The sequence below is a fragment of the Natator depressus genome, chromosome 2 (assembly GCF_965152275.1).
Source record: "Natator depressus isolate rNatDep1 chromosome 2, rNatDep2.hap1, whole genome shotgun sequence".
NCBI lineage: Eukaryota > Metazoa > Chordata > Testudines > Cheloniidae > Natator > Natator depressus.
Genome location: NC_134235.1, coordinates 261690997 through 261715395, shown reverse-complemented (window position 1 = coordinate 261715395; position 24399 = coordinate 261690997). Strand labels below are relative to the sequence as shown.

The following is a 24399-nucleotide window of genomic DNA, read 5'->3' as shown; positions in this document are numbered from 1 at the left end:
ACACTCCCTTCATTTATGAATCCGAATGGATTGTGGCCACCTTTCCACTGGCCCCAAACCAAACAAGCCTGAGCCTGCTGCTATCAAGCTCTACCTCATCAGAGACTGAGCTAAGAGCTGTGGGACTCTGCTCTTTAGCTTTGCCCTCTTCCTGGGAGGATCACCTCTCTTTTCTCCCCCCACCCCCACCATCCCTCCTCCCTGTCCCCTTTGCTCCATTCTCCTACTCACTGCCACCTTCCTCCCCATCCCCCCCGCCCACAGGGCTGCCCCTTCCATGCTTTCTTTACTCCATCCAGCTGCTCGATGCAGGCCCTTGGTCCCTCTCACTTTTAAGCTCTCCACTCTGTGGGCCTAATCCTACAAAGTGCTGAGCTGCGCCACCAACTCCCATTGCAGTCAACAGGACCGGAGACCATTCAGTACCTTGTCACATCAGGCTTAGACTGTGCATCTGCCTGCTTCATTCCACCCAGCAAAATCCTTCCCTTCCAAACAGGGAGGGGAGGAAGTCCCCGTTCCACCCCTGGCCCGTAGGTAGGAGTGCTGATCACTGTGTTTCAACACCACTGGGGTTTTTAGTCTAGTGCTTCACTCTCCTGGCTCAGAGCGGCAGCAAAAGGAGATGGAACAACAGTGACAGAGGAACCTGTACCCCTTCCAAATATCCACAAGCCAATGAATAGCTGGCAACACCTCCCAACCTGAGAGCCCCCCCCCCCCCCCCCGGGAAAAAGTTCATATCTATTACCAAAGAGACTTTAAACAGGAGTCAGTTGCACATCATGGCCTGTGTCCTTCAGCAGTGACAAATGATTTGGGGGGGCCCCCTCAGTTTTCAATTGGGCCTTCAAGAGGTCTGATTTTAAGCAAGTGCCAAGCAGACACCTTCTGAAAATCAGGCTCCTTTAAGGCTTCTCCAGCTGGGCTCCCAAAATTTAGAACGTGTTAAAATAATTTTAAATTTGGAAAGCACTTTGGGCTCTACTGATGAAAAGTGCTAGGTGAGAACTAGGTAGTTTTATTAAAAACCCCTTACAGGATGGCGGCATGAAACTGCCAGCAGTTATAAAACAGTTATCCAGCGCCGGCTGTAGGCTGGATGTTTAAGGAATTTAGTGGGTTGTTTTAGGCTGCGATTTTCCAAGCAGCCTCAGGGAACGTGATGCCCCGGAGTGGGATGTCTAACTCCTGTAGGGAGACACGGTGGATGAGGAAATATCTTATCGGACCAACTCCTCTTGGTGAAAGAGACAAGCTTTCCAGCTTGATCTGAAGAAGAACTCTGTGGGGCACGAAAGCTTGTCTCCTTCACCAAGAGAAGTTGGTCCAATAAAAGGAGATTCCCTCACCCACCTTGTCTCCCTCATATCCTGGGACCAACACAGCTGTGACAACACTGCACACTCCTGTAGGTCGAATTGGGAATCCCAGCCTCCCTGTACGTCACATGACGTCAGAACCTGCAAGGCGCTCCCAGCCCGGGGACTCCTGCCCCGTCTCTCTCATAAACAACGAGGTCTAGCCGGGGTTTGTTGCTCGGGGGCCAGGGCGCTGCCCACGGGGCAGTGGTTCCCCAGGTGGATTTTCAGGTGGCAGTTCAGCGACTGTTTGTAGCGGAAGCTCTTCTCGCACTGGGGGCAGCGGTGGAGTCTCTCGCCCGTGTGCACGCGCTGGTGTTTCAGCAAGTGGTGCTTGCGGATGAAGCACTTGTCGCACTGGGCGCACGCGTAGGGCCGCTCCCCGGTGTGGATGCGGAAGTGGTTGGTGAGCTGGGATTTCTCTGTGAAGCGCTTCCCGCACTCCCCGCAGTGGTAGGGCCGCTCTCCCGTGTGGATGCGGAAGTGGCTGGTGAGCTTGGACTTCTCGGTGAAGCTCTTCTGGCAGGTGGGGCACTGGAAGGGCCGCTCGCCCGTGTGCAGCCGCCGGTGATCGACCAGGTAGTACTTCTGGGTGAAGCTCTTCTCGCACTCGGGGCACTGGTAGGGCCGCTCGCCCGTGTGCACGCGCTGGTGTTTCAGCAGGTGGTGCTTGCGGATGAAGCGCTTCCCGCACTGGGCGCAGGCGTAGGGCCGCTCGCCGGTGTGTGTGCGGTAGTGGTTGGTCAGCTTGGACTTCTCCGTGAAGCTCTTCTCGCAGTCGGTGCACTGGTAGGGCCGCTCCCCAGTGTGGATCCGCTGGTGCCGGACCAGCTGCGAGGGGTGGCTGAAGTTCTTCCCGCAGTCCGTACAGAGCAGTGAGCCCTCACCCTTCCCGGCGTGGAGTCGCTGGTGGACGAGGAGGCTTATCTTCAGCCTGAAGCTCTTCCTGCACTTAGCGCACGTGTACCCCATGTGACTGACCTGGTGCTTGAGAAGGCTGGATTTGAGGCTAAAGTTTATCTCGCCCTCAGAGCATTTGTAGGGCTTTGCACCTGCCAGGACCTGGCTTCTCTGGGGATGTAGGAGATTGGATTTCTGAGTGAGGCCTTCTCCACATGCTGGAGAAATGGAGACTTCCCCTGGTGTGTGGACTCCCTGGTGCACTGCGAACAATTGCTTACAGACAAAGCTTTCCCCACATTCATTGCATATATACGGTCCCTCTCCTGGGTGACTTTCCTCCTGATCAGTGGCTGGTGCAAGGCCGCTGAAGTCTCCTCCACACGGAGTGGGCTGGCCCAGGCTGCTTCCTGCAGGGTTTCCCTGCTGTGTCAGTGAGCTGCACTGACTTCCGTGGCTCCATCTCTCAGCAGGTGTCTGGAAATCCTCCTCTGAGCTTCCTTGCGCCCCCCTGGGAAGTTCCGGGATGGCAGCACTGTCCTCAAGACACCACTCATCTGCTGGAATATAAAAGGGAATCCAGAGAGGATTTAACAGCAACCTCATCCCAGGACGTCCCTCATTCACCAGGAAAACCCAGGAAGTTGAGAGCGGAGAGGGTGCCTGTCTGCAGAGTGCCTAGCACACTGCTGGAGCCATACAAATAAATAATCATACCCCCCCCCCCTTCTGCTTCACCATAGCTACCTTGTCCTTACATATTTATCACCTTCCCACCCCCCCATTCTTTTCCTCCAGTCTGTGATCTACTTCCACTGCCCAGTAACATCCCTCTTCTCTGCCTCTGCGGGCAAAGCATTTCCTGTGTACGTAAACTCACCCTTGATGGGATCTGTAGGGATTTCTCTCTCCACCAAGCCCCCCTGACTCTCAGCACATGGCGTTTCCTCTTGTTTAATCCATGAGCTATCGCTGGGAGTAGAAATGGGAGATCCTGTTCACGGGAAGGAGAATGACATTAGGTTTCTCTCACACCCGCTGAACCCTTTAGGGAGGATTTCAGGGCAGATGGCAACATCTGACTGGCGCCAGCACTAGGTGTGAAAGGCGAAAACTCCCACAGAGAAGGAACATGTTGATCGAACTCATCAGAAGAGATATAACAACTACAAGAGCACAGGAAAATCATGTTAATTTCCTGCCCTCGACGACTTCTTGCTGCTTCCAAGTTGCTCTGGTCAGTTCCTCCTCACCTGTGCTGGGATCCGGCGGGGTTTCTCTTTTTTGACATTCCTGCTGTTCCTGGACACGAGGCTCTACCCCGGGTTCAATCCGGGCCTGAGCATCAGGCATGGAAGCAGCATTGTCTGTCCACAGAAAAGGATATTAAGGGGATTAGGGTTTGGTTAATATTTCACTGAGTTCACAACTACAAATCCACAGAATCTTTAACTAGTTTAAACCCACCCCCTTCCATCACCAGAGGCCATGGGCAGCACCACTGGAAGTAAATGATAGAGTGGCTGCTCTTTTCTTAACGACAGGTCTGACGTGGGACTGGCTCGCTTTGTCTGGGCTCAGGAACAGTAAGCAGATCACAGGAGTGCTCCCCGAATCTGATCAGCCAAGTAGTGCGGAGCAAAACGGGCCCTGCAGGAGACGCTTTAGGTACCCCCCATCATGCATGGGGAGAGAGATCAGGAAGAGGGGTTCCCTACCTCCTTGTGGGTAAGACCAGAGTCTTCCAGAGGCAGGGCTAGCAGGTGCCTACAGCCTGAGCAATATACTGAGCAGCATCTGGCACTTCCGAGATCTGACTGATACTAAAGGAATTTTCAACTCATCTTTACCCAGCGAGATCAATGTCTCATAGTTGTTCCTCATTGTGTTCTTGTGAAGCTCCTCCCGCCGTTGCTCTAAAACCCCCCACTCCTGCCTGGAGAAACAGCCCGAGACCTCATCGAACTTCACAGGGACCTGAAATCAGAAGCGTCACAGCCTCAGCACCTCCTGCCCCCACTGGGGAGAGTATTCAGCACCTCCCCAGCACAGCGTCTCACAAACCTCCATCATCATCACCTTCAGAGCGTGACGCAGCTCACCCCTGCCTCTCACAGCGCCCCCAACGCTCCCTCCCATGGCCGTACTCTGCCCAGTTCCCTCTTAACACTCTGTCAGCTTCTCCAGGTTCTGCCTTTATGCCTCTTCTCATGCTGCCCTTACATCTAGAAAGCTTCCAGCAGTGCATATGCCAAGCATTCTCCCTCCTGCCTTCTCAGGACCCACTACTTTCATCTAGCCTTCCACTGCTGATTGAGCATGACTTTACCCCCCTCTTCATGCCTTAGCCTGCAATAGTTCGATTGATGTAATAAAACCAAAGACTGACACTTCAGCTGATCATTGACCAGTTGCATACTACGAAAACCTGTAGTACTGAACCTGCAGCTTAAGACTTGATGACCACCGTTAAAATTGATAGCTCTAGACTACATTTGCTAATTTCCTGTTCTCATTCCATGGCTCCCTGTACTCTCTCCGGATCTGAGAGCCTGTCACAGCATCTTAGCTTAAGACAGAGTGTCTTGTAGTTCTCCCCCTTTTAGATGGGTCTGTAGATGGGGAGGAGGAGAACGGAGCTAAGGAGCCCCAATCAGTGCTTCGTTATGCACCAGTACACCCAATCTATCCAAGCAATTTTGTAACAGACCTGAATATCACTGGGCTACACACCCCGTGGACATCTAATAGAGGGGACAGCTTTACTTCTGCCCCTCAGTGCTAGCTGGGATATTGTTACCTTGGGGACTTCTCCCTGGGTGCCTGGGGGAAGTTTTAGGATCCAGACATCTTTTTTCTTCAGCATGTTCTCCATGTTCTCCAGCCTCCTCTGCAGCAGCCCATACTCCTGGATCAGAGTTCCCAGCACGGCCCACTTACTCTCCAGCTGGTTCCCAAACTCCACCACTGTCCTCTCGCAGCCAACTAGTTTGTTCTCCGCCATCCCCATTCTTCCCTCTAGCGTCAACAGTCGCGTGGCATGCGACTCCACGGTCGTCTCCACAGTCACCTCTGGCCACATGGCAGTCTGTTCCAGCGGCAGCTGCATTCCTGCCTCAGAAGTATGCTCAGGGGCAGTCGGGGGGGTTAAAGGCACTGGCTGCTCGGCTGTGACATCCCATTGTGGAGCCTGCTTGCAAGGAGAAAAGAAGAGATCGGCCACAAAGAGAAAGGGCGTAAGGCCCGCTCACGTGTTCCAGGCTGTTCCATGCTCTCTGGGCCCGAGAGTTAGTCTTTTACGGCTGCCTTCCAGATGCAACAACAAAAATGACAACAGACCCTTCTCTGTCAGCCTCACGTTGGTGGGTTTGGGACTCTAACGATATAAACGTCTCAGGCTCGTCACCGACGTACTCGCTACACCCGCTGATCTGAACGCTTCTTCCACCAGGTGACCTAATTCCGCTGCCATTTCAAAACAGACGTGGAGAAGGTTCTTGGGGAACACATGCCAGGCCTATCCCACACCAGAGACTCTTACCACTCAGCTGAGTGGCGCTCCATGCGTGACATTTTTCACCGCTGGAAAGAGCCAACCATGCGTTACCTAGGGAGGTGGTAGAATCTCCTTCCTTAGAAGTTTTTAAGGTCAGGCTTGACAAAGCCCTGGCTGGGATGATTTAATTGGGGATCGGTCCTGCTTTGAGCAGGGGGTTGGACTAGATGACCTCCTGAGGTCCCTTCCAACTCTGATATTCTATGATTCTATGATCTCCCGCACAGCCTGACCGTGAGCAGTATGACAGGTGCGCAGGGGAGGGAGGAGCAGAGTGGAAGGGAGCCTGGAAAAACCAGCGAGATGGGTGTACTGGAGAGGGCCCAGGCCAGCCTTTGTTCAAGTAGAAGGAGTGGTAGAGCCTGGGGAAGGCCAGTCAGGGGGTAACATAAGCCTGGAGGCTCTGGTGCTGCCAATATCTATCTCCTCCTACTCCTCTTCCCTGCTCCTGACAAGCACACGCCAGCCGAGCTAGGGAAAAACTGAGAGCAGGAAGAGACAGGCCCCGTCCGAGCGCTCAGTGCTGGGGCTGCAGCAGCAGCCCCCCGTGAGAAAACCCTGCTCGGTCCCTGCTGAGGGCGAGAGACTCTGTGAGCAGGGGTGAGGGTGGCATGGGCCAGCACCACAGCCCTGGCACGACACCGGGCAGCCAGGCCTGCACAACCAGGTTGACGCTGCTGCTGCCAGGACGCCCCAGAGCGCACGGCCCCCACGCGCTGCTCTGCGGCTGTGGGTTTTTGGGGACACGACAGCCCGCGGCCACCCGAGGAGGTGCCTGGGGGAGCCCGGACGGCAGGGAAACAAGCTCCCTAGGGAGGATGGACAACGGCCGTGGGGTGGAAAAGGGGCGGCAGAGACACGGCTGAGGGGTGTTTGCCGCAGCTGGCTCAGACCCGGGTCACAAACGGGGACAAAACCACTGGGGTGGTTGTAGTGTAGACGGGGCCTCCGATCCCTCATCCCCCGGCAGCCTGAATCCTTCGGCTCCAGCTCGGCTCCCAGCCGCTTCCCGGCTTCCCCGGGGCGGGACAAAGACCCAGGCCGACCAGAGCCTGGGCAAACCCGAGCCCTCCAGCGGCCAATGTCTCGTGGGGGCCCCGAGCCAGCGGGGCTGGTGGGAGCGGGGGCGGGTCCCTGCTCGCCGCCCCGGGGCTCAGCCCCGGCCAGCACCGCGCTCCCGGGCAGCCCGGGACGGGCGGGGAGACGCTCCCGGGGCCCGAGGCTCCCCCGCCCGCCGGGCCCTTACCTGGGCAGCGGCCCGCTCGGCCATGGCCCCCCCGGGCGGGGCTGCTCCCGCGGGCCCGGCCCGGCCGAGCCCTGCTCCCGCTGCGGGCTGGGCAGAGTCCCGGCGCCGCCTCGCCACGGGCCGGCCCCGCTGCCGGGCGGAGCAGAGCGAGCGCGGCCCGCAGGGAGGGAGGGAGCCGCGGCCTGGCTGCCGGGAGGGGCCGGGAGCGGCGGGGCGGCAGCGGCCCCTGGCGGCGGGTGGGGTGTGACCGGAGCCCGGCGGGGGGCGGCGGCGCTGGGACTCGGGGGTTCCGGCGTCTCGCAGCCGGCCTCGCCCGGGGACCGGGGACCTGCTGCTGCGGCCTGTTAGCCGCGGTGCTGAGCCGCACCCCGGGGTGGCCCTCCGCCGCTGGCTGCCGAGCCGGGGCAGGCGGGCGGCTGGGTGGCGGGACGGCTGGTCGCCTGTTGTGTTCGTTCCCTTTGAAGCCCCTGGCCCGGGCCCCTGGCCGAGGGCAGGCCACTGGGGTGGGTGGACCATTGCCCTGGCCCAGTGCGACCCTTCTTCGGCTTGGAAGGGTTCGATGTTTGTTGGGACAGGTCAAGTTCACCGTACACAGAAACCTCCGGGCCATGTTCCGATCTACAGGACTGGACGTGCACGGACAGGCAAAAGGAGACAAATGCTGCCGGAGAACTTATTCGAGTTTGGTTTTGAATGAAGGGGTGTTCGTATTCGTATATTTGGACTTGTTGACAGTTGGTGTTTTAACGGTGATAAAGCATTATCTTTTTGACTCCCAAATTAGACTGTTGTAGAATCATTATTGGCTGACCTCCCCCTTCCCAATATCCCGCAACTGTGAACATTTACATTGATTTGAAAACACTTACTACCTGCCTCTGGAAATTTCCACTACATGCATCTGACGACGTGGGTATTCACCCACGAAAGCTTATGCTCCAATAGGTCTGTTAGTCTATAAGGTGCCACGGGACTCTTTGCTGCTTTTACAGATCCAGACTAACGCGGCTACCCCTCTGATACTACTCGTAACTTTTCACAACTGTGAAACATTAAAATCAATAAGTATTGGGAGGGGGGCTTTAAAATGAACATTGATATTATAAAATTATTTTTAAAAAAATCAAATTCTGCTAAATCTATGGAAAAAGCAATCAGGACACCATGATTCTAGTCTCTATCTGCCACCAACCTGCTGGGAGATCTCTTGCACGAGTCGCCACTCCATGCCTGTTTCCCCTCCGACCGTTTGTCTTTATTTAGGTTGTAAGCACAGTGCCCAGGAGCCGGCTGGACCATTAATGTTGATTTTCAATAAGTCTTGGAACACTGGGGAAGTTCTAGAAGACTGGAAGAAATCTCATGTGCCAATTTTTTAAAAGGATATTTATAGGCCTGACATCAGTCTGGGGCAAGATAATGTAGTGGCTGATACAGGACCTGATTACTAAAGAATTAAAGGAGGATAATGTAACTAATGCAAATCACCATGGGTTTATGGAAAACAGATCCTGTCAAACAAACTTGATTTTTTTTATGAGGTTACAAGTTTGGTTGATAACAGTAGTAGCAATGGCATAATATACTTAGACTTCTGTAAGGCATTTGACTTGGTACTGCACAACAATTTGACTAAAAGACTAGAATGATATAAAATTAACATGTCACACATTAAATGGATTCAAAACTGGCTAACTGTCAAGTCTCAAAACATAATTGTAAATGGGGAATTGTCATCAAGCGGGAGTGTTTCCAGTAGGATCCTGCAGGGATTAGTTCTTGGCCCTACACTATTTAACATTTTTATCAATTTCCTGGAAGAAAACATAAAATTGTCACTGATAAAGTTTGTAGATGACCCAGAAATTGGGGGAGTGGTAAATTATGAAGAGAGCAGGTCACTGATTCAGAGCGTTCTGGATCTCATGGTAAACTGGGTGCAAACAAATATGTATTTTAATATGACTCAGTGTCAACATGTACATCTAGGAACAAAGAATGTCAGCCATACTTACGGGATGGGAGACTCTATCCTGGAGATCAGTGACTCTGGAAAAGATTTGGTGGTCCTGGTGGATAATCAGCTGAGCTCCCAGTGCCCTGCTGTGGCCAAAAGGACTAATGCAGTCCTGGGATGTGTAAACACAGGACTCTTGAGCAGCAGCAGAGAGGTCGTATCTCTGTATCTGTATCTCTGTATCTGGCTCTGGTGTGACTGCTGCTGGAATCCTGGGTCCATTTCTGGTGCCCACAATTCAAGAAGAGTGCTGGTAAATTGGAGAGGATTCAGAGAAGAGCCATGACAATAATTAAAGGATTAGAAAACCTGCCTTCTAGTGATTGAGCTCTTTGAGTCTATCTATTTAACTCAACAAAGAGAAGGTTAAGGGGCGACTTGATCACAGTCTATAAGTAGCTACACGGGGAACAAATATTTAATAATGGGCTCATCAATCTAGCAGACAAAGGTATAACATGAGCCAATGGCTGGAAGTTGAAGCTAGACAAATTCAGATTGGAAATAAGGCGTAATTTTTTTAATGGTGAGACTAATTAACCAAAAGGGTTGTAGTGGATTCTCGATCACTGACTATGGAGTGTTTGGTGAGAAAGCGCTTAGCCCTGAAATCCTTCTTTCTGTGAGTGCAGTGGCACGGCCTCTCTGCTGTGTGAAGGCTGGTGTGTTCTCAGCGAAGCTCCTCTCTTGCCATGGGCAGCGGTACAGTCTGTCTGCGTGGGTTTTGGAGCGTCCGGTGAGCAGGTGTTTCTCAATGAAGCCTTTCCCACACAGAGTGCAGCAGACGGGCCTCTCCCCGGGTGGGTCCATTTGTGAATGGGGAGATACGATCTAAATCTAACACTTTTCAGGCACTTAGAGCACTGATACGGACTCCCTCCAGGCCTTCCGAGACCCTGCTCTTAGCTAGAGCTTTCCACACAGCTACATGGTTCCTTTGCCACGTGGGTCTCCTGGTGTTCAGTTTTAGGTGTTTTTAGCAGTCATCTTGGGCCGGGATTCAATGAAGAACCAACTCTGATTAACTCACACCCCAGCCTTAAATAGGATTTACATATGGCAGGAATCCTTTGTTTCCCAGTTTGAACCCCACCCCCTAGTAGTGGCAAAATACTAGCAGCCCAAGATGGTGTCCAGTAGCAGGTGACATGATCACATGACCCTGCAGTGTCAAAGCAGCATCCCAGGAGGCTACTCAGGAAGGTAGGAGATTAGCATCTTCAAAGTCCTATTGTTCTCTCTAATGGCCCATTCAAGCTGATTGCATACTGTCTGGTGGGCATTGCCCAGGTGTAAACACAGTTGTAATTGTTACTTTGTCAATATTCCTAACTTCAGATACAGAAATGATACATGTCTACAAATAGGATAATCATAGTCAGTACATCATAACCTTTCCAATGATACCTCACATGACTCATCTTGCATAAAACATACCTTAGTTATGCCATATTCATATCATAACAATAGCTCGATGAAGAATATAGGATGTGGATCACACTCCTCTTCTGAGCGTCCCCCTGGTGGTGGTAGGCTTTTAGGCTGCTTCTCAGCTTTGATCATGGTTTCCCCATCTGCTGGAATAAAGCGAGGATCTATTTCCAAAGTCTCTTATGAGGAAGGCCTAATTATACTCAGTAATAATAGCCATAGAGTTGGTTGACCTCCAGCACGGGAGCTAGCATAATCTTATGAATATGCTGGCTAAAGTGAGTCTAATCTGTTAACTACATCAAGAGTCTGAAATTGATGGTAGTTAAGAGTCTTTAAAGCAAATGTAAAAGGTTAAGTTTTTGGTAAATCACTTACCTAGGAGATCGAGAATTAGCACACAACTGCATCTCAGGGCACAAGGGAGAACAACAGGGACAGAGATTCCTTCAGAGTAAGGCCACCCATGAGAGGTGTCAAGTGGTTGGAACAGACCAAGGGGTCAGGTACTCTTGGACATACTCCTGGCTCCCCCACTAACTCCCTGCCTTCCACAGGGAGCCAGTGACAGAACTGGGACTAGAACCCAGGTCCCCGACTCACAGTCATTTCCTATGACCACTAGAGAAAGCTGCCTCTGTTATGAAGCTGCCTCCGTATCAGTCACATGCACCTGTTCCTTTCAGACATCTGTCTCTTGCCAAAAAACTAGAGCAATGGTGATGCAGCTCCTCCCCTTCTTCTGCTTTGTAAGAACTTCAGAGTCTAATCGGTTTCATCTAAATCCTCACAGTTTCCTTATGCTCTTTATTAAAAAACTCAGACACTCACTTGGATGCACCTGCTCCTTCTCTCAAGATGAGTATAGCCCAAAAGAACAATAGCGTGTAAAGAGTATTTGGCAAGAGTCAGCCCACCTCCCATCTGGGGCCCAGAGGGGACAGACTAGGAAGGCCATTGCTTCAGCTTGGTTTATGTCAGAACATTAGGCTTATCTAACAGTGGCATTTCATTAGCAGGTGCAATCAGTTGCTTTGGTCGCAATGCTGTGTTCTCTGAAGTGACGCATGTTCCCTTTCCCCACTCTAGCCACCCCTTGAGCCACCCTCTGACGGGCTTTGACACATCACTGTGCAGAAGCTGTTTTCCATAATCTAGTTCTTGCCTCTGATCATTGACCCTTCAGCCACTTCGGACATGTCTACCCTAGAGTTACGTCGCCCTATGTTACGTCGGCATATGGCCACAGCAGTTAGTACATCGCTTGTGCGTGTGCATACCTGGCTGCTTGTGTTGGCAGTGCTCAGGGCCGGCCTTAGGGAAAATGGCACCCTGGGCAAACTTGTATATTGGCATCCCCCCATCACTCCTGGCCCCCACGGGCTCCCTGGGCTTCCCTCCCCCCCATCACTGGGCCCTGCTGCCTCCCGCATTGTTTAATTTGTATTGAAAGAGATGCCAGAGCTGAGCCGTGGCTCAAATTAAGCACTGGCAGGGCGGCCTGATACTGGCGGGTGCTGGCCGGGCACCCAGCTCTGAAGGCAACTCCACTGCCAGCAGCAGTGCAGAAGTAAGGGTGGCCTGGCACATGGTGTATTGCCACCCTTCTGCACCTTGGCTTGTGGTGCCTGATGATCGGGCATGTGGCTCAAGGCAGGCTTCGCACTGTCGCACGGTGACTGCATCTTGTCAGAGCCCACGGTCCTCCTGCAGCCCTCTGGCCACTCCTGGCTCACCCAGGGCACTGGTTCAGATTTTGGGGGGTGGGAGGAATCTTTATTCATGATTCCAGGGACTACTTAGGCACCTGAAAACTCTAGGGTTTTTTCAGATAATAATTTAGGGATTAGCTGACAGGAGCACTTTCTCTAATTGTTATATAAAGAAAGAAAAAATATATACAGTACAAATGCCAATTAAAGCCACGTTTAAAGTTTATATGTAAATTTAGAACAATCAGGAGATAATACAGCAAGATATTCCCCATCCCAAGCCTTGAGGTGTCAGTTCACTATCTTTAGTGGAGATAAATAAAAATAAATAAAATCTGCTTACCTTCTCTAACAGAAACACTGTGTTACTGCCATTATCTCCTCTGTTCTAGTCAATTGTTGTTCACTTAAAACATAATTTCAACATGTGTCAGTAAGGGTTTTTTTCTCTTTTATTAAGAAAGGGAATTAATTTTTCTAATTATTTCGGCATCTATGTTTACTGATCACAATCATGTATGTGACTCACTAACATTGGACTCCATCATTGCTATTGGTATCAGAGCTGGAACTGCATTTATTTTCATGCAAATTTTAAGTTATTTTACAGATATAACTAAAAATATAATTTGAACATAAGCCACCTTCATCTGCCCAGTGTCTAAAGTTATGTGTTTAGCTAATGTTTTTTAAACTGGCATTACTAAATGAGTACAAGCTAAAGGTGCATTCTAGGAGGATACTATTATTTGCTTGTACCACTTTAAATAATGAATGACAAAGCACAAAATGATAATAACAGTAATAATTATAATTACTCCAACGAGGACAGGTTAGGCATTTTAGAACTCACTACTCAAAGAATTCAATGCAAGCATAAGAGAGAAATAAAATTATGAAATGCACAGACCAGTCAAAAAACTAAAATAACAGCACTTTGAAAGAATAAAATTGTAGAGACTACATGTGTATTGCAGGAAGTACCAACAAGTACCAACAACAATATAAGTATGTGTTGGGGGGCGATGAGTGTGAAAGAGACAGTGTTTGTGAGCTGCCGGCATGTGTGAGCTGGGGGAGTGTGTGAGAGACCGCGTGCTGCCCCTTGAAGAGAGCTGCACTCAGGAGTCTGAAGGAAAGCTCCTTCAGGTACAGCAATAGTCCCCAGCAGCTCCGTCCCCCTCTTGGTGAGCCCTGTCCTCACACACACACCCGCCCCCGCTCTGTGGAGACAGAGTACATGGGTTGGGGGGGGCGGAGGCAGCCTGACATCAGAGCCCCTCCCCGCCCCTTTACAGCAGACAGGAAGCTCCTGGGAGCAGCTGGCCACGGGCAGCTCCAAGACAGGGGGCAGGAGCCATGGGGTTGCAGATGCCAGCAGGGGGAGGGGCACCCCTGCTCCGGAGGCGCCCCATTTGTAACAGTGCCCGGGCTTGCACCCCATTCACCCATGCCTAAGGCCAGCGCTGGCGGTGCTTGCAGTCACCAAGAGCACTTGTACTGATGCAGAGTGAAGTGCACCATGGGTAGGTATCTCACTGGAGAACTCGCCACCATCCAGCACAGGGTCTTTTTGAAAGATTTTGCAATGCTTGATGGCTTTGGTGGAATGACAGTAGAATGAGCCTTTGGTCATTTGAAGGGTCGCTGGAGTAGTTTATTTACCAGATTGGACCTCAGGGAGAAAAATATCCCAATGGTTATAGCTGCCCACGGTGTCCTGCATAATATGTGTGAAGCAAAGGGGGGAAAGTTTCCACCAGGTGGATGGTAAAGGTGGAGCGGCTGTCTGCTGAATTTGAACAATCAGATACAAGGGCTATTAGAAGAGCTCAACGTGGAGCTATACATCTCAGGGAGGCTTTGAAAGACCATTTTAATAGCAAGCCAGAGTAATGTGTGTTGCTGCAGTGTGCTTTACCTGGCCTTGCTCTTTTGCAGCCTAGTCTGAATCTTGTGCTGATTGCTGTATATGTAGGAATATTGCATTATCAATGAACCTATTAATTTTGTTTGTGAATGATGTTATGAGTTGTGTGACACAGTGCAGTAACTGGGAATTGGTCACTTTCAGAACTGATCTGTATCAGCCAGCATATGTTGTGAACCAATAAAGATCAATTATGTTCAAAAATATAAAATGTTATTCTGTAACATTCAAAAGAAAACCATTTCAAATTTTATAAACCTTAATAAATTTAGCAAACAGAACTTATGAAGGGGAAAGAACAGTCATTTCCATTTCAGGTACACATACACCAACTGTGGCTTTCGCAGGTCAGTGTATGTGAAGCTGTGATTGTCTTGTCTAAGCACTGACCCCTGATGCCATGTGGAATGTTCAGGGGCAGGCCAAGGGAGGTCCCGATATTGAATTCTCTGTGGGCTGCAGAGGAAGGTGAGCTGCAGAGGAAGGTGGGATTGTTGAACCTGCAAGTCCACGAGAGTCTGCAGCATCTCTGTTTGCTGTCTGAGAAACGCAGGCATGTCCTACTGCACGTCCCTCTCCTTCTCCTGCACTTTTTCCCTCTCCCCTCTATCCTTCTCCAGGCTGTCTGCAAGAGTGACCCTCCAGGCCCTGTGTTTGTTCTCTTATGCAGCACTGGCTTGCTGGATCTCTTGCAACTTGTCATCCTGAGCCCTCTTCTTTCTCCTCCTTATCTGGCGTAGACATTCATGGGTGAGTAGGAAGAGACCCTGAAGGCTGCAGTGGTAGCAGCTGTAGAGAAAACACACAGAGATACCGTGGTCATTATATTCACAATGGAAATCAAAACTTAAGAGGCGGAACTCATTCCCCTTGCTCTCCAAAAGTTGTAAGCACATTCTCACTTCTGCTTGGGATTGCTTGTGCACAGCACCAGTCACAACCATGGTGAATATGGTCTGTCGGGGTTGGGGAAATGAGGTGGGAACAGCTTGGTTGCATGGTTCTAGTTGTATAGGGCAGCAGCACTGAATACTGGCACTGTTTTCCACAGTAATTTTAGCTGATATCTCACTCCTGAGGGTAAGAGGCAGACAGAGCTCAGTGGCTGCTGGCATCCCCATGCCGCCTGGGCCCATATACTGCTAGTCTGAGTGCTGCAATATTGCCTGCTGGAATAATCGCTGAGTGGTATGGGACAGTGTCCTGCTGCAGCAGAAGAAATAAGGCAGCCCTCCCCAGAAACCTTCTGCAGAGGATTGCAGAGTACCTCCATGGAAGAGTCACTTAGATCTCTACAGAGGGTTCATGGGACATCTTAGTGCACATACACAAACTGCTCCGCATGGCCCCCACTAACTCTAGAGTAAAAATGAATAAATCAAAATATGAGTGCTGCTACTCTGGGGGGCCAGCCTTGTAATTTCAAAGTAAAGTGCACATGTACCCAAGGTTCCTTCCCCTGCATCAGGTTTGCCTGTGCTCGACTGATGGGACTGGGTGGACTGCGGTGGAGTAAAAAACAGGTCCTGGCTTGCTGCAGAGCTGGATCCCCCAGTTGCCTGTCCCCCATACTCCTCTTCTTGCTCCCACCTTCTCCTCCTCACTGTTCGAGGCAGGGGCCTGTGACTCAGGCTCCTCTGAAGTATCCACGGTGCTCTTGGGGATGGTGCTGGGGTCTCTGTCGAGGATGGCATGTAGCTCTTTGTAACAGCAGCAGGTCTGCATTAGGCCAGGGAGTGGGCAGTCAGGCCTAGGGGATGGAGCCACAGTCAGGCCCAGTGGTTAGGGCCAGAGTCAAGGGTCAGAGCTGGAATCAGAAGCCAGGAACCAGAGCCACGGGTCAGAGCCAGAAGCCAGGAAGGCAAAGGAGCAAATATTCCTCTGTCATAGCAGAGCTGTTGGTGGTGGCATGTCTGCAGCAGTTGCTCGGGAACCAGTTGTTTCTAGCCCTGTAGAGTCTTAGCACACGAATGGGTAAAAATCATTTTACATATGGGAAAAGTGAGTCTCAGAGAAACTACAGGCCTGAATTTTCAGAAGTACTGAGTGGGGATACAAGAGCAGAGGGAAGGTTTGTGCTGGAATCTCCACTGTGACTCTCTCAGTAGGCTCACTGGACCATGGAGAACGTAGTTCAGACAGTTATCCACTGCATCTGATTAAATTGTGGACTCTGGTGCTGCAATAGCTTTGTCCCAACAACTCCAGCAGCGTGTTTTGTCCAGGTCGGATTTCTTTGTGGGCAGGATAGTAGCATTCCCTTTTTAGTGTGGCTTTAGTCACTCTCAGAAATATCTACCATCTAGCAGGGGGTATTCAGAAACATTTTGAGTGGCTGCTTTCGCATCACAATTAAAAGGGAAAATGTTAACAGGGGCAGTGGCCTGGTAGGGGTCTACTACTGATCACCAAATCAAGAGGAGGAGGTGGATTTCCAGAACTAATAACAGAAATACCCAAAACACAAGAAAGACCTTGGAGTGATGGGGGACTTTAACTACCCAGACGTCTGTTGGAAAGGCAAAACAGCAAAACACAATATCTCCAGTAAGTTCTTGGAATGTGTTGGGAACAACTTCTTCTTTCAGACGGTGGAGACAGTAACCGGAGGTGGTGGTGGGGCAGCCATTTTAAACTTGATGCTGACTAGCAGGAAGGAACTGCTTGCAAATCTGAAGGTGGAAGGCAACTTGGGTGAAGGTGCTCACAAAGTGATAGATTTCATGAGGCTAAGGCCTGGTCCACACTCCAAAGTAGATGGGAGGGAACAAATGCCCTCAAGAACTAAATCTAGGGGATGACAAAGGGGGACATGATAATCATCCACCAATATCTGGGGGCAGATCCTCAGCTGCTGAAAACCAGTGTAGCTCCATTGTAGTCAATAGGACTCTGACAATTTACACCAGTTGAGGATCTGGCCCATGCATCCATATTAAGGAAGCACAGGAAAGGGTTAGGGAGGAGAACCTTTAACTGATGAAAGGAAGATGAACCAAGAAAAAATTAGATTGGATCTCACCTTATTTTCCTCTAGGTGCTTACAAATTGTTTAATCGTTTGTTCCAGTATCTTGCCAGAGATCAAAGTAAGGCTGACTGTCTATAATTCCCCGATCCTCCTTTTCCCCCTCTTTAAACATAGGTACTCTGTTTGCCCTTCTCCAGTCCTCTGAACCTCACCCATCCCCCAGGAGTTCTTAGAGACAATCACCAATGGTTCAGAGATGGCTTCACCTAGTTCCTTAAGTACCCTAGGGTGCATTGAATCAAGCTCTGCCAACTTGAATAAATCGCACTTATTTAAATATTCTTTAACCTGTTTTTTCCTATTCTGGCCTATTTTCCTTCCCCCGATTATTAATATTAATCGTGTTAAACATCTGGTCACAATTACCCTTTTTAGTGAAGACCGAAGCAAAAAGGTATTAAACCCTTCAGCCTTCTGTGCCATCTGATAAACTCTCCTTCTGTGTCATTAGCTCTTCTTCCCCATTAAGTAATGGACTTGTACGTTCCTTTGTCCTTGTCTTACTTCTAATCTATTTATAGAACCTCTTTGTCCTGCCTTTTATGTCCCTTGCTAGTTGTAACTCATTTTGTGCCTTATCTGTTCTGATTTTGTCCCAGCATGCGTGTGCTGTCTGTTTGTAGTCATTCTTAGCAATTTGTCCATGTTTCCTCTTTTTGTACAATTCCTGTTTGATTTTCAGGTTATTAAAGATCTCCTGTGGTAGCCATATTGGTCTCGTATTATTCTTCCTGTCTTTCCTTCACATCAGGATAGTTTGCCATTGTGCCTTTAATATTGTCTCTTTTACAAACTGCCAGCTCTCCTGAACTCCTTTTCCCCTTAGATTTTCTTCCTATGGGACCTCCTTACCTACCAATTCCCTGAGTTTACTGAAGTCCGCTTTTCTGAAGCCCAGTGCCTTTGTTCTGCTGTTCTCACTCCCTTCCTGCCATTAGAATAACGAACTCTGTTATTTCGTGGCCACTTTCACCCAAGCTGCCTTCCGCCTTCAGATTCCCAACTGGTTCCTCCCTGTGAGTCAGAATCAAATCTAAAATAGTGCCCCCCGGGGTACATCCTCCACCCTTCTGAAACAATATATTGACAGCTCTATTTAATTTAGCCGGAGGAGAGGCGTTTCATGCTTAAAAGCAATTTTAGGGATGTCTGAGAAATATGATGGGGTTTCTCAGTGTAACAGCCACATCATAGAGGTCCAGGTGCTTCACCACCAAGACAGCAAGCAACCCCTGCCTTCCCTTGGGGCCTGATCAGTTCTGTGGCTGCAATGTGGCTCCCTGTTAACAAACTGCTGTGGGAAGGCACGGGGATTGCGGTAAACCGGGCAGCTGGAACGTTTCATTAAACCACACCAGCGTGAACTGTGACCTGGTGTGATTTTGCCATCTAGGTTAGGTCAGCGCTTGGCTGGGAGACCCCCAGGGAGAAGCCAGATACTGCAGAGAACGGTATTCCTGAGGCAGGGGTGCCCCTCTTGTATCAGTCAGTACTGGAGCAGTGCCCCAAGTTTTTAATTCCCCCAGGATGTCTGCACTGCCAATTCTCTGATCCTCAAGGGTCATTCTAGCCCCAGGACCTTGCACCCCCAGAGGACAAGGCAGGTTTGGAGTCCATGGGGTAACATTTAAACATCATGGCCGGGCGTCCTGACAATGGAGGAAGTTGTAGGAGGCGGTGGCAGATTAACTGCGGGAGCTTTGGAACCTGTGTAGAAGAGTGGGGGCACCAGTGCCGGAACTGTTGCCAGGCTCTCTGCTCCTCTTCTTCTCCCCAAGGATCCTCCCCCTGGCTAGGCTGGAAGCCGGAGCCGGGCCATGGTAAGGAGCCCTGGACTGCTGTGGGGAGCCCTGGACTCTCCATCTGCCCTGGACGGCATGCCAGGAGGGATAGGAACATGGGCCAGGGGCTGCTCTTGAGCACCCTGGCCAGGGGGTGGGGCCTTGGGGAGAAGAGGAGGAGCAGGGGGCAGGGCTCTGTGGCGAGGGGGTGGGGCTAACTTAAGGCCCATCTCAGCCCCCCAACGGGAAAAGGGAGGTGCTTTGTGGTGGGGGAGCTGCTCACCCTGCTGCGAAGCGCATCCCCTACTGCTCTGTACCTGTCCGAGGCGAGGAGGGATAGGCGGAGAGGCGCCCTCAGGGGAGCAGTGGCCTATGTGAGTTAAGCTGCAGTCCAGTTACCAAATCTCCACATCACAAAACCCCGCCATTAGCTAACTGGGTCCCTCGGCGCTCTGCATTTAAGGGAGATCCTTGCTACCACAGCCTTTGTTCGGGCAAAATGCACGTTACCATCCACCTTAAAACGTGTTGGTTGGTCCCCTGAGGTCGCAGGGCAGTTGCCCCTTTGCATTTCTCCATCCCAGCGGGACATCGTGCCGTGCTTTATTATGGCACGAGGACACAAGTGTCATGGGGAAATTATGTTGGCCTGGGAAACAAACTGCTTGGAATGTCTCCTGCTCTGTAACAGGTTGGGGCCGCCTCCTGTGCACCCCCTTGTGGCCACTGGCCGCTCTGGGGCACCGTGCCTCAGTTGCCATCTTCCTCAGGCCCTCAAACTCCACACACGGGGTCAGTGCTGGAGATGTGGCTTAGCCTTCTGGCCAAGCCACAAACAAACACGTCCAACTGAAAAGTCCCAGCACACAAAGGGTTCTTCTGCCCTTCATGGGCTTTTCTTCAGTCTGCCCTCTGGGCCCTGTTCTTAATCCCTTTCTGGGCTACCTTTGAGTCTTCTCCCTGCCCCAGTATAGAGCGCTCAGCCCCCAGGCTAGCTCCACTGGTATCCTGTCTGCGGACGCTGGCTCCAGGCCTTCTACAGGAGGGGTCGGGCAGCCAGCCCCCTTCCTGTGATTCCTCTCCTAGCCTGAGCCCTCTCAGTCCTTGTAAAAGGCCCAGGTGTCCATGAAAGCATCAGAGGGCCCCTCTAGTCGCACCCGCTCAGACTGGGTATGTCTATACTGCAGCTGGGAGCGTGCCTCCCGGCCTGGAGAGACAGACTCATGGGGGCTCTGCTCAGTGTAGTGTGCTGAAAAGAGCAGTGTGGACTTGGCGGCATGGATGGCGGCCACCCAGGCTCGGACCCCGGGGGTCTCGGACACCAGTGGCTAGTCTGAGCTGCCGCCTATGCAGTAGTAGACACATGGCTCTTGTTAGCATGCTGGCTCAAGTAGAGGAAGAGGTATGATATAGTAGAGGAAGTAGCATACCATTTTACAGAAAGGGAAACTGAGGCACCAAGCAACTAAGGCCAAAATATTCTGACTTGGGTAGCTAAAGTAGACCCCTGTATCCATATTAAAGCACTTAAATAAGTAGCCTCATTTGCAGACAGGCCGAGTACCCAGCAACTCCCCCTGAAATCAATAAAATATAATCCAGTTCCATACCATTCAGCACCCAGGTTTGAAAGGTTTGGCCTAGCTCATCTGCCCAAGGTCAGACAGTGAGTCAATTACAGAGCTAGGAATGAAGCCAAGCTCTCCTGATTCCCAGCTTTGGATTTCACCACCAACACCCTCCTCCCTGGCCCCTTCAGACAGACGTTGTGTCTGAAGACCGCACACTGTGTTCTTCTGTTGCTGGACAATCTCACTAGCCTCTCCCACTGCTGAGGGCTCTGCGGCCGACACTTCTGAATCACATGCTCTCTCCGGGTACTCACCTGGCCCCAACACCTGAACACCTCAAGCTCTGTAATGTATTTATCCTCACAGCCCCTGGGAAGGTCAGGACGGGCTATTAGAATTGTACAGATGAGGAACTCAGGCCTGCCTGCAGGGGTTGGGTTTCTGTCCAGGAACGGGGCTTAGTTGCTGGCAGGAATCAGTCTCATGGCAGGAATCGGGCTCACCTTCTCTGTGGCCGGTGTCAGGGTCCTGAGTCCCAAAGAGATCTTGGCTCCAAGGGAGGTTGTGGAATCCCCATCACAGGAGGTTTTTAAGAACAGGTTGGACAAACACCTGTCAGGGATGGTCTAGGGGTTTATTTGGTTCTGCCTCTGCACAAGGGGCTGGACTTGATGACTTCTCAAGGTCCCTTCCAGCCCAGCATTTCTATGATTCTATGAAAATCTTCTCCAGCTCCTCAAAAAATGGACAGGTCACATTACTACGACCAGCACCCCTGGTTTTAATGTAAGTCCGAATGAACTGTTTGCTTTTTATCCGGCACTGATTGGTGTCCTGGTTCTGGCCCCTCACAGTCATCTGCTTAGCAATGGCCACAAAAAGAGCTTCCTGTACCGACGCCTCTCCACAGATGTGATGAGATTCAGGGTCTCAGCATGGTTCCAAGCAGCTGCTCAAGGCATGCTGTAGAGGCTTCTGGAGTAACATCACAGCAAGGCGGATATACTCAAACCCAGGACCAAGGGGGCAAAGTCTGGCCCCACGCCAGATTTTAAATGGGGGACAGGACATCTGGTCAATGTGACCCCAGAGCAGCGGAGGGCACACAGGTAAACAGACAGGTCATTAATGGTTGCCTGCAAAGCAGTGTGGGATAGTAGTTGGAGGACTGCCAAAGTAATACGCTGCAACATTGCATGCACGTGAGCAATTGCCTAAACTAACTCAATTTGCAGCAAACGTAGTTCTCTTTGAAAGAGGGCTCCTGTGTCCTTGATAAATCCAGAGTTAGTGGACTATAATGAATTGCATCGTGTGTACGCAAGTATTTTCAAACCGGTTTAACTCCTCCCAATCCTATGTCGACAAGCGGGCCAGGGCCGTATCCAAAGCCCAGTGAAGTCAGTGGGAATCTTCTGATTAACTTTAAAGGGCTTTGGGGCAGACCCCAAATAACTTGTTCAAGATGTGCAGGCTGTCCATGGCAGTGTAGGGCACTGAACCCATGGCAGAGCACTAACCACTGGACCAGGCTTCCTCTCCAATCACAAATAAGCGTGTGAGGTCTTTAAAATCATCTTGTGGTTCCCATCTTGTGACGAATGAAGCCCGGCTTGCTATTTCCTGGGGAGAGAAACACAGCTTCGCCAATGCTTATCACACAGTTCGTCCAAACTGATGCCACATGGTCCATATAAGCTGATGTTGTACAGTCCATATAAGCTGATGTCACTGATATAATATTTAGCACTTTATTCTCAAAGTGTTTTGCCAACAGTAACCGCTCAGATACTACAGAGATGAATGCCATGGATATGCCTATAAATAAATATTAATGACCCGGATCCTGAGCTGTGCTTTGGACGCTTGCTCCTGGGGCTGTTTTATATCAGCTAGCCATGGCCCCAAGGGGCCTTTCCAGTAGCCAGGGATCAGCATAACATAGGGATGCCTGTGCCACCCCCTGTTTTCTTGGCTATGTTCTCTGCTAAGATGGGGGCATGTAAGAAATATTATGGTGGCTCTATGCCCCCCAAGATACTCCCCTACACAGCCTTATACTGGGCTTCACAAGCCATAGTTAACCCTCCTGGCATCCCCCTGAGCTGAGAGGCAGGCGGAATTAGTTCCGTTTCTCAGGGGGAGGAAGTGAGGCACACAGAGCTTAAGTGATGTGCCCAAGGCCGCAGAGCATTGTGTTGCAGAGCCAGGACCAGGAGCTGGCTTAGCTCCTAGCCCCATGCTCAGGACACACCTCTCTCTGACGGACACCCCAACGACATGACACTGAACTCCAGCTACTGACACACACAGACCATTTTGGGGCCCAGGGGCTGCTTTCTGCTGCAGCTGGGGAGGCCTGACGTTCCCATTGCATGCACACAGGGCTTTGGGGCTCATGCCTCCTACTGAGCTTGAGAGCCCCAGCCCTCAGTCCTACCAGGAGAGAGAGGCCTGGCTTGGCTTAATGGAGGGGTGCCAGGGCCTGGGAACGCTTTGGGGTTTACCTGAGAGTAGTGTGGGGCCCAGAAGTCTGTTGGCAGGAGCCCAGCTTCATCGCTGTCCTGGTGCGGCAGGCCGAAGATCCAGGCTACCCCAGAAGAGGGTAAACAGGGTGCTCATCGGGGAGCCTAGAAATCCGTTTGCCATGGGGAAAAAGGTGGAATTTGCATTTTTACAGAGAATCTTGAGTTTTTACATTGTGTGAAAAAATAAAAGCCCGTGTTAACGAGTCACTATTTTTTACTGACAGCACCAGTGTCCCCTTGTGAGTGCAACCTCCCCCTCCTGGGGTCGATTTTTGAAGGTGCTTTGAATGTACAGCGGAGCCCCGTTTATCTGCTGGACCTGGGCCCGGATGGATAACCAAAACCCGGGAGAACCGGGAGAACCGGCAGAGAGCTTTCCATCCTTTGTCCTCAGATTCTGACCGCTCCGGCCCAGTCGCTGTCAGCCCAAGGAGGCCGGTGGTTCGGGTCATACAGGAGCCGGATACCGGAGGCTCCCATCAGTGGGGTTCTCCTGGGCATCAGGAACACATTGTGTCCAGCAGGGATACCTGGATATGGACATCTGTGGCTAGGGAAACTCACGTTCACTTTAAACCTGGAAAAACACGGATTTTTAGGGGTGAATTTGAGGGGTTTATCACGGAAGATCCGGATCCCCGAGGATCCGGTTTAGCACGGCTGGGGCCGCCTGGCGATCCGGTTTAGCAGGCTGGGGCCGCCTGGCGCTCTTGGGCTCGATGATCCGGCGCCCCCCCCCCCCGGCCGAGGCATTGCAGTGACCCGGGCTCTGTGCCATGGCCGCATGCCCGGAGCTCGCCCCGCCGCGCCGCTTTGTGTCCAGACCTGTGCGCGGCTGGTGCGGGCAGATCCGGAGACATCCCGGGTTCCGCGCTCCGCACATCGCCCGGCTCCGGCTCCGGCTCCGTCCTCTCCCCGCTCGCCAGCCTTTGTCTCCGTCCGCACCCGCCTCTCGCCCCCGCCCCCTGCTCCAGTTCCAGCCGGTGCGCGCCTGAGCCCGGCTGCGGCTGCCCTGGGGAGCGGAGCCGCCGAGCGGGGCGGAGGAAGGTGGAAACCCCCCGCTGGAGCCGGTGCGCGGCTGTCTGCGGCTGAGCAGCCCTGGCCGCTTTGCCGTCTGCCAGCCAAGCCTTTCGCCGCCCGCGGCCCGCCCGCGGGGCACCAGGACAATGCCCGGAGGGGCCTCGGCTCAGGTAGGGCATTTTACAATCAACTTCCCCGGTGTGGCCGCGGAGGCGGGTGGGGGGCGATGCGCAGCGCTTACTGGCAGCCGGGGCCGTTCCCCTCTGCACCAGGTGCACCAGGGATGCGTGCGGACAGGTCCGGAGTGCCCGGAGCG

General features: G+C 51.7%; 2 protein-coding genes and 1 long non-coding RNA gene across 6 annotated transcripts in view; 1 reads left to right on the top strand and 2 right to left on the bottom strand.

Moving 5' to 3' along the window:
- Nucleotides 1-716: 716 nt before the first annotated feature.
- LOC141983408 (zinc finger protein 783-like) lies at nt 717-9279 on the bottom strand. Of its 3 annotated transcripts, none has more exons than XM_074946519.1 (6): nt 9079-9279; nt 5062-5451; nt 4112-4238; nt 3515-3628; nt 3142-3255; nt 717-2821 (listed from the first exon to the last, which is right to left on the bottom strand). In XM_074946519.1, the coding sequence occupies exons 2-6, from the start codon at nt 5368-5370 to the stop codon at nt 1506-1508; spliced, it is 1980 nt and encodes a 659-aa protein (XP_074802620.1). In that variant the 5' UTR covers nt 5371-5451; nt 9079-9279; the 3' UTR covers nt 717-1505. The 3 variants fall into 3 exon arrangements, with proteins under 3 accessions (XP_074802620.1, XP_074802618.1, XP_074802619.1); XM_074946517.1 differs by lacking the exon at nt 9079-9279 and adding an exon at nt 7064-7131; XM_074946518.1 differs by lacking the exon at nt 9079-9279 and adding an exon at nt 7064-7131 and having other exon boundaries at nt 717-2818.
- Nucleotides 9280-12522: 3243 nt separating this feature from the next.
- LOC141983428 (uncharacterized) lies at nt 12523-24261 on the bottom strand. 2 transcript variants are annotated; one of them, XR_012638367.1, is made up of 3 exons: nt 23889-24261; nt 23043-23640; nt 12523-14942 (listed from the first exon to the last, which is right to left on the bottom strand). It is a non-coding gene; the product is annotated as an uncharacterized LOC141983428 (long non-coding RNA). The 2 variants fall into 2 exon arrangements; XR_012638366.1 differs by having other exon boundaries at nt 12530-14942; nt 23043-23165; nt 23889-24171.
- The window catches only part of LOC141983413 (uncharacterized), a 44337-nt gene continuing 43798 nt past the window's right edge, over nt 23861-24399 (top strand). Inside the window, exon 1 of the mRNA XM_074946530.1 lies at nt 23861-24253. Within this exon, the coding sequence (XP_074802631.1) occupies nt 24230-24253 (24 nt within the window). The 5' untranslated portion in view covers nt 23861-24229. The remainder of the gene's footprint in view (nt 24254-24399) is intronic.

Coding starts and splice junctions, on each gene's coding strand:
- LOC141983408 (XM_074946517.1), bottom strand. CDS start 7,087: ATGGCCGAGCGGGCCGCTGCCCAG. Junction 4,239..5,061: donor CCCAGGGAGAAGTCCCCAAG/GTAACAATATCC, acceptor TTCTGATTTCAG/GTCCCTGTGAAGTTCGATGA. Junction 3,256..3,514: donor CCCGCCGGATCCCAGCACAG/GTGAGGAGGAAC, acceptor TCCCGTGAACAG/GATCTCCCATTTCTACTCCC.